This window comes from Aquila chrysaetos, chromosome 16 (assembly GCF_900496995.4).
Source record: "Aquila chrysaetos chrysaetos chromosome 16, bAquChr1.4, whole genome shotgun sequence".
In the NCBI taxonomy this organism is placed as follows: domain Eukaryota; kingdom Metazoa; phylum Chordata; class Aves; order Accipitriformes; family Accipitridae; genus Aquila; species Aquila chrysaetos.
This window is the reverse complement of record NC_044019.1, coordinates 7,578,819-7,594,216: the sequence shown is the minus strand read 5'-3', so window position 1 is coordinate 7,594,216 and position 15,398 is coordinate 7,578,819. Positions and strand designations below refer to the sequence as shown.

At 63.2% G+C, this 15,398-nt stretch overlaps 1 protein-coding gene across 1 annotated transcript in view; it reads left to right on the top strand.

Annotated features, from left to right (window-relative positions):
* Window positions 1-15,039, top strand: part of FOXO6 (forkhead box O6) — a 39,595-nt gene extending 24,556 nt beyond the window's left edge. Inside the window, exon 2 of the mRNA XM_030039704.2 lies at window positions 10,006-15,039. Within this exon, the coding sequence (XP_029895564.1) occupies window positions 10,006-11,418 (1,413 nt within the window). The 3' untranslated portion in view covers window positions 11,419-15,039. The remainder of the gene's footprint in view (window positions 1-10,005) is intronic.
* The last annotated feature ends 359 nt before the right edge of the window (window positions 15,040-15,398 follow it).

The window sequence follows — 15,398 nt, the reverse complement described above, 5'->3', positions numbered from 1 at the left end:
CTCTGGGGTGTAATTAGAGTATTACTGGATAAGTGGCTGATGGTGGAGAGGGTCTTTCCAAGGCGTCTCACCTGGTGTCGTGTGTTGGAGAGGGGTCCAGGCAGGCTGGGGCTGGGATGCTGGGAGAGGGCATGTTTTGTCCCCAAAGGCAGGGGAGCTTGATGTCTCTTAGCTGGATGTAGGCACCTTGCAGAGCATCCCTGGCTGTGCTGGCACCTTGTGGCTTGACAGCACCCTTGGGACCCTCGAGGGAGGCTATAGGTCTTATCCAGCTCTGGAGTGGCTTTTGTGGGGGGTTGGCACAGCCACACTGTGTGGGTCTCTCGGGGAAGGGGGTGTGTGGGCTCAGCCTCGCTGGGGAGCTGTGTTGGGGGGATTTCTCAGCACATGGCTTGGTGCCACAGTATTTTTTGGGGCGCTGGGAGAGAACGTGGTTTCCAGCTCTTGAGTGTTGCAGTGCTGTGAACTGGGGTGTTGGGGGTGGCTGGGCGCTGTGCTGGACCTGGAGGACCCAGGCCTCTCGTAGGATTCTGCAAAGGGGGGCAGAGTCCAGCCCCATGCGCACCCTGTGTGCAGCAATCCCCTGCCGCTGCCAGCCCCCCAGCCCATCCTCAGCATCACCGCGGGGCTGGGTAAGAGCAGGGCGAGCAGCAGGGTCTGGCACAAGTGCCCCAAGCAGCGCTGTGCCCAGCAGCACCGCGAGGTCCCCCTGCCATCTGGCCAGGGCAGGTGGCCCAGCAGCCTCTGGCCCTGCTGCAACCCGAAGGCGAGCAGGCGGCCGTGCCAGGGCCAGCCAGCTCGGAGGTGTATGACACATGGCCATAGCTCGTCTGGTCCATAACCCCCCCCCCTTCCCTCTTTTGGCATCGTGTTACAGGGCAGGGATACGGGACATGTGTGGGGCTGGAGGCAGGCAGGGCAGGCAGGAGGTGGGCAGAGGATCCTGGCTGTCCCCTGCCTCCTGCCTGTCCCTTGCCTCCTGCCAGCCCTGCACTGGCACTGGTGTGCAGCCTGCAGGCAGGGTCCCCATAGCCAGGGAGTGTGTGGAGCCAGCCCATCACCTTGGCATCAGGGCATGCTGCGGGAACAGCCCAGCTCTGCCTGGGCCATGTCTCTCGGTGGCACCCGGTGCCGAGGTGAGCCTGCAGCTGGGCTCCATGCACCTACTGCTGTGTGATTGCACCCGTGCAACTCCCGCCTGCTTGCCGGGTGCTGGGAAAGGCCAACCTCCCTGGAACCGTCCCTTGCTGGGCTGAGCCCTGGGCTCTGCACCCCAAGACTGCAGACTGTGCTTTTAGCAAGGGGGACTGTAGGGACAGTGACACCGTATCGGGGCCAGGCCACCGCCTGCTGAGCCCCCAGGCTCCCATAGGAGGGTCCCCGAGCTCCCCAGCCCTGCCTGCTCTCTGCCTGCTCTCTGCCCTCTTCCCCGCGAGGTGAGCATGCCTGCTCGTTATCTGCAGCCACCTTGGTGTGATCTAATGAGCCCTTTGGGGAGCGTGTAGGGCGGGACAGGAGGTGCTGGGGGGATTCACGGAGATGGCAGTTCTGCTGGGGACGCAGAGGGATTACTGCATTACACATCATCCCCAGGGCTCCTCCTCTGCCCCTGCGGCCCTGCTGGTCCCCCCAGCAAAGCCCCGTAGTGCCGAGGATGGACGGTCCCAGCTGGGAAGGCAGCGTGGTCCCCTCGGGGTGATGGATGGGGCTGCCCGGCAGGACGGGGCTTGGGACAGGCACTGTGGGGGGAAGGGACCTCTCTCCCTCCAGCCACACTGGGGACCGGCTCTTCTGGTCTCTTCTGTCCTGAACCAGCTTGGGAATGGCCATGGCTGGAGGAGGAGGTGTCACGCAGAACCCCAGCAAAGTCAGGGCAGGCCTGGGGCTGTACTGGCCCCATCAGGAGAAGCCCAAGGCTTTGGCCAAGGGAGGAGCAAACTGGAGTGGGGTGTGTCTTTGAGCAGGCTGTGGGAGCTGAATTTACCATCCAGGTGTCCGTCCAGCACTGAAATCACCCAATGCCAGTCCTGATGCTGTCCCCATACATCCATCCCCTTCCCCCTGGGGTGGGGGGACCAGTTCCCTAAGCCACCTCACTGGGACCTGGTGGCCGTACTGCTGTGAGCCATAGTGGGAAGTGGGGAAGATGCTGGTGCTGTGTCTGTCCCCTCTGGACAGCAGGGACAGGCTGTCCCACAGGGGATGGGCGCTGTGGGCGATGCTCTCGGCGAGGTGCCTGGGGATGGGGACAAGGCAGGACCCGCCCGGGCAGGGAGGATGCTTCTGGTTTTGAAGGGGACATGGAGTGATGGCAGCTGGCTAAAATAAACTGGCTGCCATGGCAACAGCAACACTCCCATTGCAGAACTTGGTAGCGACCAGCTGTTTGGCAGCAGCAGTAACCAGGGCCCCGGGAGAAGGATGCTCGGTCGTGCCTGCCACCTCTGCTTCAGTGACACCCATGCCACCGCTGGGATGGTTCCAGCCTGGGCATAAGGAGTCTCCCAATGTGGCCCATCTGCCCTCCGCCAGCTCCATCGTGGCCGGGAGGTGTGCAGGGGGTCTCACCGCTGCAGAAAGGGCTGAGACAAGCACCCACCCATGGCTTGGCACCCGCCTGGGGCTCTCCAGCTTATCCCCATGCTGAGCCCGTGGTGGGTGGAGGCTGCAGAGTGGGGATGCCTCAGTGAGCATCCCCAGCCAAGGGCTGCGGAGCGAGTGCTGGGCATGGGGGGCTGCCCGGGGGGGGGGGGGGGCAGGGGGAGCAGTGCATGGTTTGATTTGCATCAGTCTCTTCTCCAGTGGGTTTGGGAATCGCTTGCAGAGCTCTTGGTCAGGAGGGGGAGGGAGGCACCAAGCCAACTGTGAAACACAAACTCAGCTGCCAAGTCCACAGGGGTGGCGAGGGGGAGTGCCGTGCCAGGGCATGCAGCCCGGGCTGCTCCGGGGGGGGCTGTGCCAGGGGTCAGACCTGCTGTGAGCCACAGAGTATATGGCAAAGGTGGGCCAGAACCATCATGGGGCCGGGCAGGGGATGGGCTTTGCCCTGGGGACCCATCCAGCTGCCACAGCACCTGTATTTGTCCTGAAACCTGGCCTGAAGCCCAGGCAGCCACAGCCAGGCTCTTTCTGGATTTGGGGTTTTGGGATGGGGCTGGCGAGTCCCGGCAGTGGGTCAGGTCACAGTGGTGGTTTCCACCTGGACTTTCTCCTTCAGGAGAGGTTGGTCTTGGGCATGCCATCACCCAGCCCCAGGGAACGGCAGAGGGACGTGGGCAAGGGGCCGGGCCAGCATCTGCCCCATGGTGTCGGTTCCCAGCTCCACTCCTGCACCCCAGGGCATGGGGTTTGCCTGGAGCCATCCTTCACCCCACAGCATCGTGGATCTGTGGGGCAGGGCAAGGCTGGACCCCCCCTGCCTGATCCCTGCCAGGCTCTGCCCCTGCTCTGCCCCCGGGGGTGGCACGGAGAGGGGCCGTGGGGGGGCTGCGCAGGGAGTGGGGCTGCAGCATGGGGTCCCCCGTAAGCCCCAGCTGTCCCTCTCCCCCCGCCCCAGCGCACGCCTAGGGGGTGATTAGTGGCTCCTAACGAGATGCCGGCTGGGCTTCGAGCTGGCCGCGATGCGCGAGGAGGCGGGAGACGCTCCGGCCCGGCCATGCTGAACAGCCTTCAGGCTCCTTGCGTGTCAGCCACCTGCGACGGAGGGCCTGGGATGGACACGGCCCGTCACGCCTCTAATGGGCATTTGGTTCAATTAGCAGCACGTCAGACCGGCTCTGCTCAGGCGACGCGCTGACCCGAATACGCTCGCCTCCGCTCGGCAGCCGCCGGCGAGACCCCCGCGGCGGGGAGGCGGGCGCCCTCCCTCTGCCCCCGCCGTGCCCTTTCCGGGGGCACCGGGCAGCCTCCGCGGTCCCCCCTGCCCAGCTCCAGCAGCGATGCCCCGGGGAAGGACGTGCTGAGGGGGGGGGCACAGCCCTGGGTCCCTGAGGGGGGACGTCTGACAGGACCGGGGCACCCGCCGGGGTGCAGCGAGTGGGCTGCGGATGCCCGAGACAGTGCGAGGGGCTGGCGGGGGGCTTATGGGGCATTGGAGGGAGGCTGGCTGTCGGATGCTACAGGGCACTGCAGAGAGCTGATGGAGCGGTGCGGTAGGTTTGCTGTAAGATGCTATAGGGTGCTGCAGAGATACGGCCGTGTGACACTGTGGGGTGCTGCAGAGAGCTGGTTTTGGGGCCCTGCGTGGGGCGGTGCAGGGGGCTGGCTGTGGGGCATGGCTCCAGGGCACTGCAGAGGGCTGCCTGGGGTGGGAAAGGGCAGTGCAGGGGGGTGGCGGGGGGTGCTATGGGGCAGTAACGCTCCGGCGTGCTATGGGGCAGTGCAGAGCACAGGCTGCAGTTTTGGAGCAGAGGAGATCCCATGCACATGGCAGCTGCTCAAAACTGCCTCGCCGAGCCCTGCACCAGGGGCTTCTCCTTCCCGGCAAGCCAGCGTGTGCCACCCCAGCTCTGGGGGCAGCGGGGAGATGGGGAGATCACCACAGCAAAGAGGCTGGCAGGGATTCACAGCCCTCCTGAGCTTGGCATGCAGCTGGTGCCAAGCTGTGTCCTGTCCTTGGGGAGCCCGGTGCAAAGCCCGAGGAACCTCGTCACACGTTAGGCTGGATTTACAGCCGCCCAGCTGCCTTTGCCCCGGCTTTCTCCTCCGTGCCGTTTCGCTTCGCCTGGTGCCTGTCCTGGCTTCACCCACCGGTGCACAGAGGGCTGCCGTGGGGTGGCCTGATGCGCCTGCACCCACGGGAGGTGATGGGGGTCTCATCTCACTCCCTGCCTCAGGCACACCACAGGGGTCCGACTGCTGTCAGCATGGGGCGTCCGTCCCTGTCGGGAGCATCTGGGGCGCTTGGCATCCCTCTGGCGCGTGGGGCGTGCTGCCGCGGTGTGCCAGCTGCCATCTGCTTGCCAGGCAGGCGTGGGCCCTGCTCAGGATGCGGCGCTTCGATGCCAGGGCTGGTGGGCTGTGCACAGCCACCAGCTGCTTCGGGCAGGACCGTGACACCAATGGCAGGGAGTAGGGCTGGCCATCCCCAGGGGCTGGTGCCAGGAGGTCACGTTGATGGCCATCGTGCACTTAGCTGCTCGTGCCATGGGCAGTGCCGTTTCTTGGGTGAATATGACGTCTTTGGGGGTGTCACCGGTGACTGTCCCATGCCACCACCACCACTGCACAGCATCCCCTGGGATGAGGCACCATCGGGGCTGTCAGCAGCCTCTGCCCCTGGAATATTTCCTCCAATGCTGGCAATTTTTATGTGCAAGAAGTAAATAAGGATCAATTAACCCCCAGAGCAATCCTCGTGCTGCCAGAGAGCAGCCGGCAGAGCACTCGTTAGTGGCCCTGTCACTACTTCCTCCTGTTAACCAGCGTGCGAATCTCCGCCAGGTAACGGGCTCATTAGCTGGATGGACCAGCAGCCTGGACAGATGTACAGACCCCGGCTGTGGGGCTGGGGCTCTCTGGGAGCGTGCAGGGTCTCCGCGAGCACGACTGGACTGTGCTGCTATCGGGAGGGGTAGGATGCGCAGGGAGGAGGCAGGGTTTGGGATTTGGGGGTTTTGTGGTTTTGCTCAGAAAAAACCCAGGTGCCATGGGGACAGCAGGGAAGGGTGGCAGCCCAGGGACAATGACGGGGACAGCAGACGGGCGCAGGGGATGTGGCACGGACAGGGGCAGGTCAACAGGGCCCCCTCATTTGCTCTCCCCAGCTCTGGCCCGGACCAGGGCTTGTGCAATCCTGCTCTTGCTTGAATTGCACTTGTTTCCCCCATCCCGTGCTCTCCTCGGGGCACGCAGGAGAATGTCCAGCCCTCCCTTGCACCCCGAGACCCATGAGCACCCCAAGGCTGGAGGAGTGACCCCTGGAACCTGCTGCTAGGGTGCTGCTGGCAGCAAGGATCGGCAAGGTGCTCGGGGTCCCGCAAAGAGCACCTTTGTGCCTGGCACTGATGCCCATCTCGGGGGTCCAGCAGCACCCCACCGCTGTGCCGGGCACAGCCTCGCCAGACGGCGTCTGTCCGGTCACAGGACACGGGGGAAACGCTCCCGGCCCAGCAGCAGCAGCATCGCTGCCAGATGCAAATTGATAGTCAAGTCACTCATCCAAACAATGGGGTCCGGCTAATCCTTTTACAATGGGACTAATTGCTAATCAGACCGATTTCACACTGGCTGTTCCCCTGACAATGAGGCTCCGTGGAGAAGGGCTCCTGGGGGGGTGAGAAGGCTCCATGGGTACCCACAGCTCCCACCAGCCCCCCCATCCCCGTGCCAGGCGCTGCAGCAGGGCCAGCCCCCCAGCAGACGGGCACCGGGATGGCACCGGGGTCTTACAAGCTGGCAAAGCCTCCAGCAGCCGGTGGCCAGGGGTTGGCACGGGCTCCAGCCTCATCCTCCCTTGGTGTCAAGCAGGGCTTGGGTCCACCTGCAACACCCGGCAGCCCTGGTGCCACCTCCAGTACGCTTGCACTACCCTGAGCATCCCCGGCCCCTCTGCAGAGCTATGGGGGCAAGGGCTGGTGCTTGATATGGTGGGTGTCATCCCCTGGCAGGAGCCCTGGCACGGACTGGATGTGCGCTGGGGACCAGTGCTTCTTGCCTTGCGCCGCTTGGGTGCTGTGGGGCTGCAGTGCTGCATGGAGCCAGGATGCCGGGAGGGTTTCTCTGCTTTGGTGAGGAGCCTGAGCCGTTGGAGTGGGGTGGGCAAGGAGAGGGTGCCATGGGGACAGATGGGAATGAGAAGGGAGATGCAGCAAGGGTGCAGTGCATGGCCAGGCCTGCAAAGGTGCAGGTTGCTGTGAGAAGTGGTGCAGGACTTCAGGTCGCGGGGCAGAGAGGAGCAGACCAGTGTTGGAGACATCGTGGGGCCCTGGGACTGGCACCAGCCTTCCCTTGCACCCTGCCAAAATCTGCCAGACCCAGGTGCACGCCCCTGCCAAGGCAGCTGCTGTCAGGGAGGTTTTGCCAGCCCTGATGTCCCCTGCACTGCCAGGGGCTGAGCCCCGCATTTCGGTCCATGCGATCATGCGCTGCTCCCTGCCAGCCTGGGCCTGGGTGCTGTGGGACGCCGGCTGCCCGTGGGGCTGCCTGGGGGCTGCCGGGGCGGTGGCAGGTGAAGCAGGTCCCTGCTTGCGTGGTGTTAATAAGCTCCTGGCCCGCCCCCGTGCAGCCCACTGCCCTGCGCCGTGCACCCGGAGCTGTGGCCAGCCAAGCACATCGGGGTGCTAATGAGGAGAGAGCCGGGCTCGCTGCACCTTGCACTTAATTGCTGCTGTCTTTCGGCTCTTAATGAAGCTTCGCTGCAGAAGAGGCAGCAGCCTCCCCTGCCCTCCTCTCCTTCAGGCAGCCTGACCCCTTCAGCTTCCCCCCACCAGCCCTGTCCGCTGCCCGACACCAGCCTGGCCCTGGGTCCATGGGTGGTGCTGGGTGCTCTGCCCTGGAGCTGTGAAGGGAGGGAGTAGCAGAGGAGGAGGTTAGCACCGTGCTGAATGTCAACCCCGTCCAGCTGTGGTGTTCCCAAACCCCATCCCCTCTCTCCACGCTCCACAGGGCAGCTCAGTCCCAGCCGTGGAGGGCTGCAGCATCTCCTTCCTCCCAGGCTGAGCAGACCTGGGGAGTGCTGGCAGCGAGGGAGCAGGGCTATATAGGGGGTCCTCAATCCTGCAAGGGCCCAGCAGAAGCTGGGCATCACCCCAGCAAGCCCTGCTTGGGCATGCCCAGCTCCTGCCTCGTGTCTGTGTGGGTGCAAGGCAGCACCGTGGGGCTGAGCTGGCTGGTGGCTCTGGCTCTGCAAATGCGGTGGCGGCCACGTGCTCTGCTTCCATCCCCTGCCGCTTGCACCATGGCTCGGTCGCGTGGATGGGTCATCCTGTGGCTCAAGGGAGAGGTGTTGGGGGGGTTCAGGGAGACCTCTCCCTGCCAGACAGGCTGGCCCAGGGCTTGGCTTGCTCTGCCTGAAGGTGATGACCATCTGCATGGGCAGCCACCGCTGCGGAGGGCAGCGCATGTCCCAACCTGTTCCTTGAGCTGTGTCAGCCACAGCCTGCCCCCTCCCCAGCTGTGCGTGGGGCTGTGCAGGAAGGGGTTAATGGCTAGCCCATACCTGCAGTTGCATTTTAAAGATGTGAAATTAAAGCCCGTAATTTATTCTCCCCACACACGAAGGAGCAATTAGTTCTAAACACGGCTTAATCAGTCAGCGCGAGATTGATTTCTGTAGACTTGGATTTGGTGGCTGCTGGCGAGGAGCCAGCCTGGGAGCAATCTCCAAATAAATGAAGTGCAGAGAAGTAAGCCATTACATAATATGATAGATGAGGCTGGAGCTCACTCGCCTCTTCATTAGTATTCCACTGTACACCAGCAACGGCACCAAACTTTCTCCCCGGCACCTTGGTTTCTTCCCCCCTTCCCTGTCCCTCTGCCACCCCTTGAGGCTCGGCAGGGGCAGGAGGAGCTGCCTGCCTCCCTTCAGCAGCCCCTGCTGAGCCCCGAGCCTGCGGGCAGTGCTGGAGCAAGGGTCTCTACACCATGGACTCATGCTCTTCCCTGGGCTCTGCATCTTGCCTTTCCCCTCTGGACCCTGGGGAAACCGAGGCGCAGGGAGCTGGAGTGGCAGCTCATGAGCTGCAGAAGATCAGCAGCAAAAGGCAGATGTCCTCACCCCCTCTTCCACTGGCCGGAGTTTTGAAGGCATCTCGCCAGGGTCACCCCAGCCTGTCACCCTACGGGGCAGTAGCAGCTGGGGATGCTTGTGCTGGGACGTGGCCCCTGGTGCAAGCTCCCTGCCTTCTCCTGCCTTCTGCAAGGGCATCCCTGCTCCGGCCAGTGAGCTGCTCAGAGCCACAGCAGCAGGCAAGAGCCAAGAGGAGTGGAGCACTGCTCTCAGTAGGAAACCCCTTTGAGATGCTGGGTGTGGATGCAGGGAGCCAGAAGTGTCTGGGGAGAAAGCAGTCCCCAACCAGCCCTTGTCTGGGCAATGGGGGTTGTAGCCGGGTTTGCAAACCCCCCTGTGCTGTGGTACCCGAGGCTCTCGGGCAGGGTGCGTGCCTTCTGTCCCTGCCACCAGACCCAGCCTGCAGACACACAGAGAACCAGACCTTCCCTCTCTGCCTGGGCCCCCAGCGCTGCTCGCAGGGGGTGACAGGCATTTTGGGGACAAGATCTCGCATTCATGGTGCTGACACGTTGCTTCGGGCTGTGGTGGTGCTGATGCACACTGCGCAAGGCATGCTTCTCCCTCCCCGGTGGTGAGGGAGGAGGGGAGCACATCGCAAAACGATGTGGGGCAGGGAAAGGGTTTGGAGCCAGCTCCAGAGGGTTGGTGCCCGGCGGTGTGTAGGCAAAGGGGGTCCCTCTGCCTGTGGAGCTGGTGGGGTGCCTGGCAGTGGGGAGAGTGGGCTGGGACCTCTGCAGAGGTGCATGTGGACAAGGCTGTGCTGGGAGCATCCCGGTGGGCTCTGCTTGGAGCGTGGGTGGTGCCAGGGCTGGGAGGGATGGAGAAGACCTGGACCTCTGCACGGACATGGTACAGGGCCTGACTCTACCCCTGCTTTCGTTGCCTCCTCACCTTGTCCCTCCCCAGGCTGCTGCTAGGAAAGAAGAGTCCCCTGAGACCTGGTCCTGCCTGGTGCACGTGCTGAAGACCCCCGCCACACTCCCTGCCATGACAGTAATTGCACTAATGATAGATAGCTGTTAGATGCAGCAAAGGGCCATGACCCGTGGGCTCCCAGAGGTGAAATGCCCGGCAGCGCTGTGGGAGAGACCCACCAGCTGAGCCCTCTGAGCCCTGACCCCTCTGGCTCAGGCAGCCGTGGTGTCCCAGGGGATGGAGTCCAGGTCCCACATGATGCCCCGTATACCCCCCCAGCCCCGCGGGCATTCCCTTCCTGCCTGGGGTGCTGGAGCCGCTGCTGACCATCCCCTCTGTCCTTGCTGTCTCCGCAGAACTCCATCCGGCACAACCTCTCCCTGCACACCCGCTTCATCCGCGTGCAGAACGAGGGCACCGGCAAGAGCTCCTGGTGGATGCTGAACCCTGAGGGCGGCAAGACGGGGAAGACGCCCCGCCGGCGGGCAGTCTCGATGGACAACAATAGCAAGTTCCTGCGGATCAAGGGGAAGGCCAGCAAGAAGAAGCAGCTGCAGGTGACGCAGGAGCGTGGGGAGGACAGCCCTTCCTCCCAGCAAGCCAAGTGGTCGGAGAGCCCCGCGTCCCACGCCAGCGACGAGTATGACGCCTGGGCGGACTTCAGGACGCGGGCCAACTCCACGGCCAGCACGCTGAGCGGGCGCCTCTCACCCATCATGTCCAACCATGAGCCGGACGAGCTGGAGGAGGATGACGGTACCCCCTCCTCTCCGCTGATGTACCCCAGCCCCTCCAGCACCATGTCTCCTTCCCTCAACGCCCGCTGCTCGGTGGAGCTGCCCCGGCTGACCGACCTGACCGGCACCATCAGCCTGAACGAGAGCCTCGGGGAGAGCATGCTGGAGGACCTGCAGGACGGCTACACCATGAGCCCTTCGCAGCAGCTCCCCCCGGCCGCCCTGCGGCAGCGGAGCTCCAGTTTCACCTTCAACTCCAAGTGCTCCACCATGGGAGCTGCCACCAACACCTACTGCGGGACTATCTACAGCCAGCCGGCCATGAGCCTCATGCGCCGCCTGCCCATGCAGACCATCCAGGAGAACAAGCAAGCCACCTTCTCGCCCGTCAGCTCCTACAGGAACGCCTCGCTGCAGGACCTGCTCTCCTCCATCTCCTACGCGCACAAGGAGAGCATGGTCCCGGGGGACCTGCCCCTGCCGCAGGCCAGCCCCATGGTGCCGGCCCGTGGCCACAGACACAACCCGCTGCTGTGCGGGAGCGGGGAGCAGGGTTTGTCCTCCTACCCGTCCCACTCGGGTTCTCTCATGAAGAGCAACGCTTTGTACCACCCGTCACCAGCCGGTCACCACCCTGCGGTCAACACCAGTGCCTTAGCTAATCCTGTCAGCCTTATGAGCTTGCCCAGTGACACGTGCAGCATGACAGCCATGCCGCACCACGGGCATCTGCATTCCTACGCTAATAACCAAGGGGCACACATGAGCTTGCTGGATTCGCTGCAGGGCCCCTACCCGGGGGCTGTCCACCCCCCCGTGTTGGGCCAAGACAGGTTCCCAGCAGACCTGGACCTGGACATGTTCAACGGGAGCCTGGAGTGCGACGTGGAGTCGATCATCCTGAATGACTTTATGGACAGCGATGAGATGGACTTCAACTTCGACTCGGCTCTCCCGCCACAGAACGGGCTCAACGTGCCCGTGCTGCCCGGGGGTCCGCAGCCCACGAACCAGAGCTGGGTGCCCGGGTGATGCCTGCCCCGGGGTGGGGGGGCTCGCCACTGAGAAGCCACGAGGGGAACATTGAGACTAACTTTTTTTTTTCCTTTCTCTTCTGCCTTTATTTGTTAAGATGGGCTAGAGCCATCGGTCTGAGCTTGAGGTTGAACACAAAACACAAACCGTAGGGTCAAATACTGAGACGGGGTAGGGCCCTCAGCCCCCAGCCCACACATGTGCCCAATCTGCTGGGTCCTCCCATGAGCATCCTCTGGAGGACACAGGGCAGGCGGGCGAGAGAGGCAGCCGGAGCCAGGGGGGTCCGGGGGAGGGCAAGCAGGAAGGGAAAGCCTTTCCAGACAGTCCCAGTGCCCTGGTGCGATGGTGCCGGTTTGATTTGTCCTTGGGCTGGGTGACAGAGTGGTGACGGCTGGTGGCTTGGGAACCCCCTGCGTGGGCATCCCTCTCTGGAAGGGGACCCTTTTCTCTGAGCCACCTCAGGAAACGAGTCCTCTGGGTAGAAGCGTCAAGAGTGGGGACCCTGCCCCAGGGCAAGGGGGGGCTCGTCACCCCTAAATCCTGGTGGAGATCTGAGCTCTGCCAAGCCCACACACCCGAGCCACCTCCACTGCGGGTCTCCTTACTTGGCTCCAGGCAGGTTTTCTTACCAAGCAGTGAGAAGAGGGGGTTGGTGACGGAGGGAAGGGTATGCAATCTGCAGCCCTGGGGACAGCACCTCGGCAGCCCACGCACCCACTGGTGGCTGGGGGTGCCACGGACACTCCTGCCCGCGGGAAAGCTGCAGTACCCTGCCCAGAGCAGGCGTGGGCACGCTCCTGCGCGTGGTTCACAGCGCTGCACGGGGTGGTCCTGCTGGGAGTGACGTGCTGCTGGCCTGGGTCCCCCCTGCCAGGGGCTCAGGGGGAGCTCAAAGGGTCGGGGGGGGGGGGGGCGTATTTATTCGATTTCATGCACTCTTTTGCTATTGAGTTTTTGCATCGGAAGGAAGAAAGGGTCGAGCTTAGGGAGAGGAGGAGAGAGGCTGTGGGCAATGCTGACAGCTGCCCATCACACGTCTCATCTTGGCTTGGCCACAGCTTTGGGTGTTGGATGACAGGGTGGAAGCTGGGGGGCTGTGACAAGGGTCATCCTCGCAAAGGGGGGGGGGTGTGTGTGAGGAGGGGAGGGATGCTGCGGCCAGGCCTCCAGAGGCAGCGTGGGGTCCACCCTGCCCCAAACCTGGGTGACCCACGCTGCTTCCCCCGTGTGCAGAGCTCAGGGAGGTGCCACAGGGCTCACAGCTGGGGCTGTGGGGCTCCTGGGGGGGTCATTACTGGTTACAGGAGTGACTCTAGCCAGCAGCCAGCATGTCTGTCCCGGAGGGCTCGCTGCCCATGCCTGGGATGCCAGGAGAGCTGGTCCAGGGGGCTGTCAGCAAGAGGGGTCAGCCCTGGTGCACCTATCTGCCAAGGGCCGGTGCTCCATGGGGATGGGGACCACGATTCACATGTGGTCCTGGTATGTGTCAGGAGCCCAAACTGACCCCACTGCTCTGCGGGGCAGGAGTGGGCCAGGGTCCCACTGCCATCCTGCACAGCTGGGGCGAGGGCTCCCCGCTGCAGGGCAGCTCAGCCCTTGGTGCAACGGGGTTTTTGGAGTGGGGCAGCCAGGCAGGCTGATGGGCAGCTGGAGCGGCTGGTCCAGAGGAGACGTTGGGACTGGGAGGAGAGGCTGTGGGAGCTGCTGCTCTGTCCTACAGGGCTCTCTGCACAGCCCGTCTTCCTCCTGGGCACCACAGGCTTTCTCTAAACCCCCTAGCCCTGGGTTGCAGCAAGGGTCAGTCCACTGAACCAGCACGTTTTCCCAGTCCAGCTCTTCCCTTCTCACTCCAGCACCACCTCCTCTACCACGGTGCAGGTGCTGGGTCCCACCGAGCCATAGGGGAAGCGCGGCTGCTCGGAGCCAGGGCAGGGTGGGACCCGGGGGTGGGCACCTCCTGCTCCACTCCTGACCCACGTCTCTGTGGCAAAGCGTGACAGAGGAGCCCCATGTGCCACTGTTCACCTTCACCCTGGGCACACAGCGGGCATAGTCTAATGACATTCTTACAAGTTAATTAATTATGTTTACATTATTTGATCATGTACAGAATTTAATATATTCTATTATATATAATCTTTCTTGAATGCTTTTTTAAAAAGGATTATTCTTTGGTCAGGATCATTACCGCATTCATTTTATACACCACCTCTCGTTTCAGGCATATTTAAAATAATTGGAAACCAATTGCAAATGGCTATTTAATACCCGGCACCCCAGCTCTGCACTTGGGGTGTGAAGGACTGCTAGCGAGGAGAGGCAGGGAGGGCAGCTGGGGCTGCCATGGGAGAAAAGGGGGGCTCTGCCCCCCAAGCATGGGAGAGAGGGAAGGGGTCCTGGCTCTTCAAGGCATCCGATCTCCAGGCACACATCCAGCAGCACACCAGCACGCTGAGCAGCGCGGCCAGCTGGGGCTCACCCCGGCAGTCAGGCATTTGCAGATGGGATGCTCAGGCACAGGGACCCTCCCAAAACCCCTTCGGTGTCACAGATACGGGCCGACCATCGTCACGGAGGGGAAACCGCACCAGCAGTAGGAGAAAAGACCCCCCGACTTGTCCCGGTCCTGCCCCGCTCCCCCGCCCCGCTCGCCTCCCCCTGCCCCTCTGCGTGGTGCCCCCGGGCATCCACCCCCGGGGCACGTCCCATTGCGAAGCTGTCTTTGTGGTTCGTGACCGTGGGGTTGTCGTGTGTGCGGTGGAGTCGTGTTGGTAAGCGTCGTGTGTACAGTTGTCGTGCGGTGCGAGGGACGGCGGGCAGTGGGAGGCAGGCACAGAGACCCCCCCTATAAGTGGCTGGGACCCCGGGGAAGGGGGGTGGCTGGAGGGGGAGGCGAAACGGGCTGGCCCCGCCGTGGTGGAGGGGAGCGGAGCCAAGGGACCTGGGGATGCCAGGACCATGGTGCCCGGGTGGGGTGGTGGTGATGGGACAGGGGTTTTGGGGCTGTGCCTCGTGCCCATGGGGCAGGCAGGTCCTGGGGGGTGGCCGGCACGGCCGTGACCCCTGCGGCTCCCACCGCCACGCTGCCGGCACTGCTGCGGGTGCGGGGAGGGGGAAACCAGGGCTTTATTTCACTGTCCGGCAGTGTCTGAGGCTCCGGGTTCCCTCCCTGGAAACAACTCCCCGAGCACAGGCCACCTTGCATCCCACCTCGCTCGGCTTCAGCCTCCCCACTCCATCACTCCGTCTCCCTCCCGGCCCCCTCCCGCCCCCCCGCCCCACAGGACAGCCTTTGGGGACAAGGCTGCTCCCAGCCCCGCTCCCGCCCAGCCCCAGCCCTGCCCGGAGTGAGGAGCCGGCGTCAAGGGGACGCCGAAGGGGCCCCACTGGTTTGCTTCATACGGCGGTTTTCGGTCCGTCCTTTCCCTCATATTTATAACTGTACAGACTGGGGGGGAGGGTCTCTGACAGGCGTCATCTCTCACCACGCATCTATCGTAGGCAATGGTAACTTTCTTGATCGTGCTATTAGAGTTTGTGTATGTGGCAATGTAAAGAACTGTGTATAGTGCATTGTACAGCATATTTTCATGAATAAAATTGTTTTAAATATTACAAGGCGGGGCTGCTGCCTTCAATGCTTATGTGTGTCTGGGCTGAGACAGGAGGGACAGTGCTGGACCAGTGAAGCTGGGGGGACTTGGAAGAGCCACCAAGGAGAAGATGTGATGTTTGGGGAAACTGAGCTTGCACCCAGCATGGGGATGGTTGGGCTGTGGAGGTGTCTGTGCAGTCCTACCTGGACACAGACCTCAGGACATTGTCCTGGGCAGTCTATTAACACACCTATTTGCTGACTTTTACCAATATTTTCTGAGACAGCCTGCCTCAGTGTCACCACTGCCCGGGGCAGTGGTGGGTGACGGTGTCCAGCTCGTGGAGGTGCTCGTGCCCTGCACCCACTGCCCCAAGAC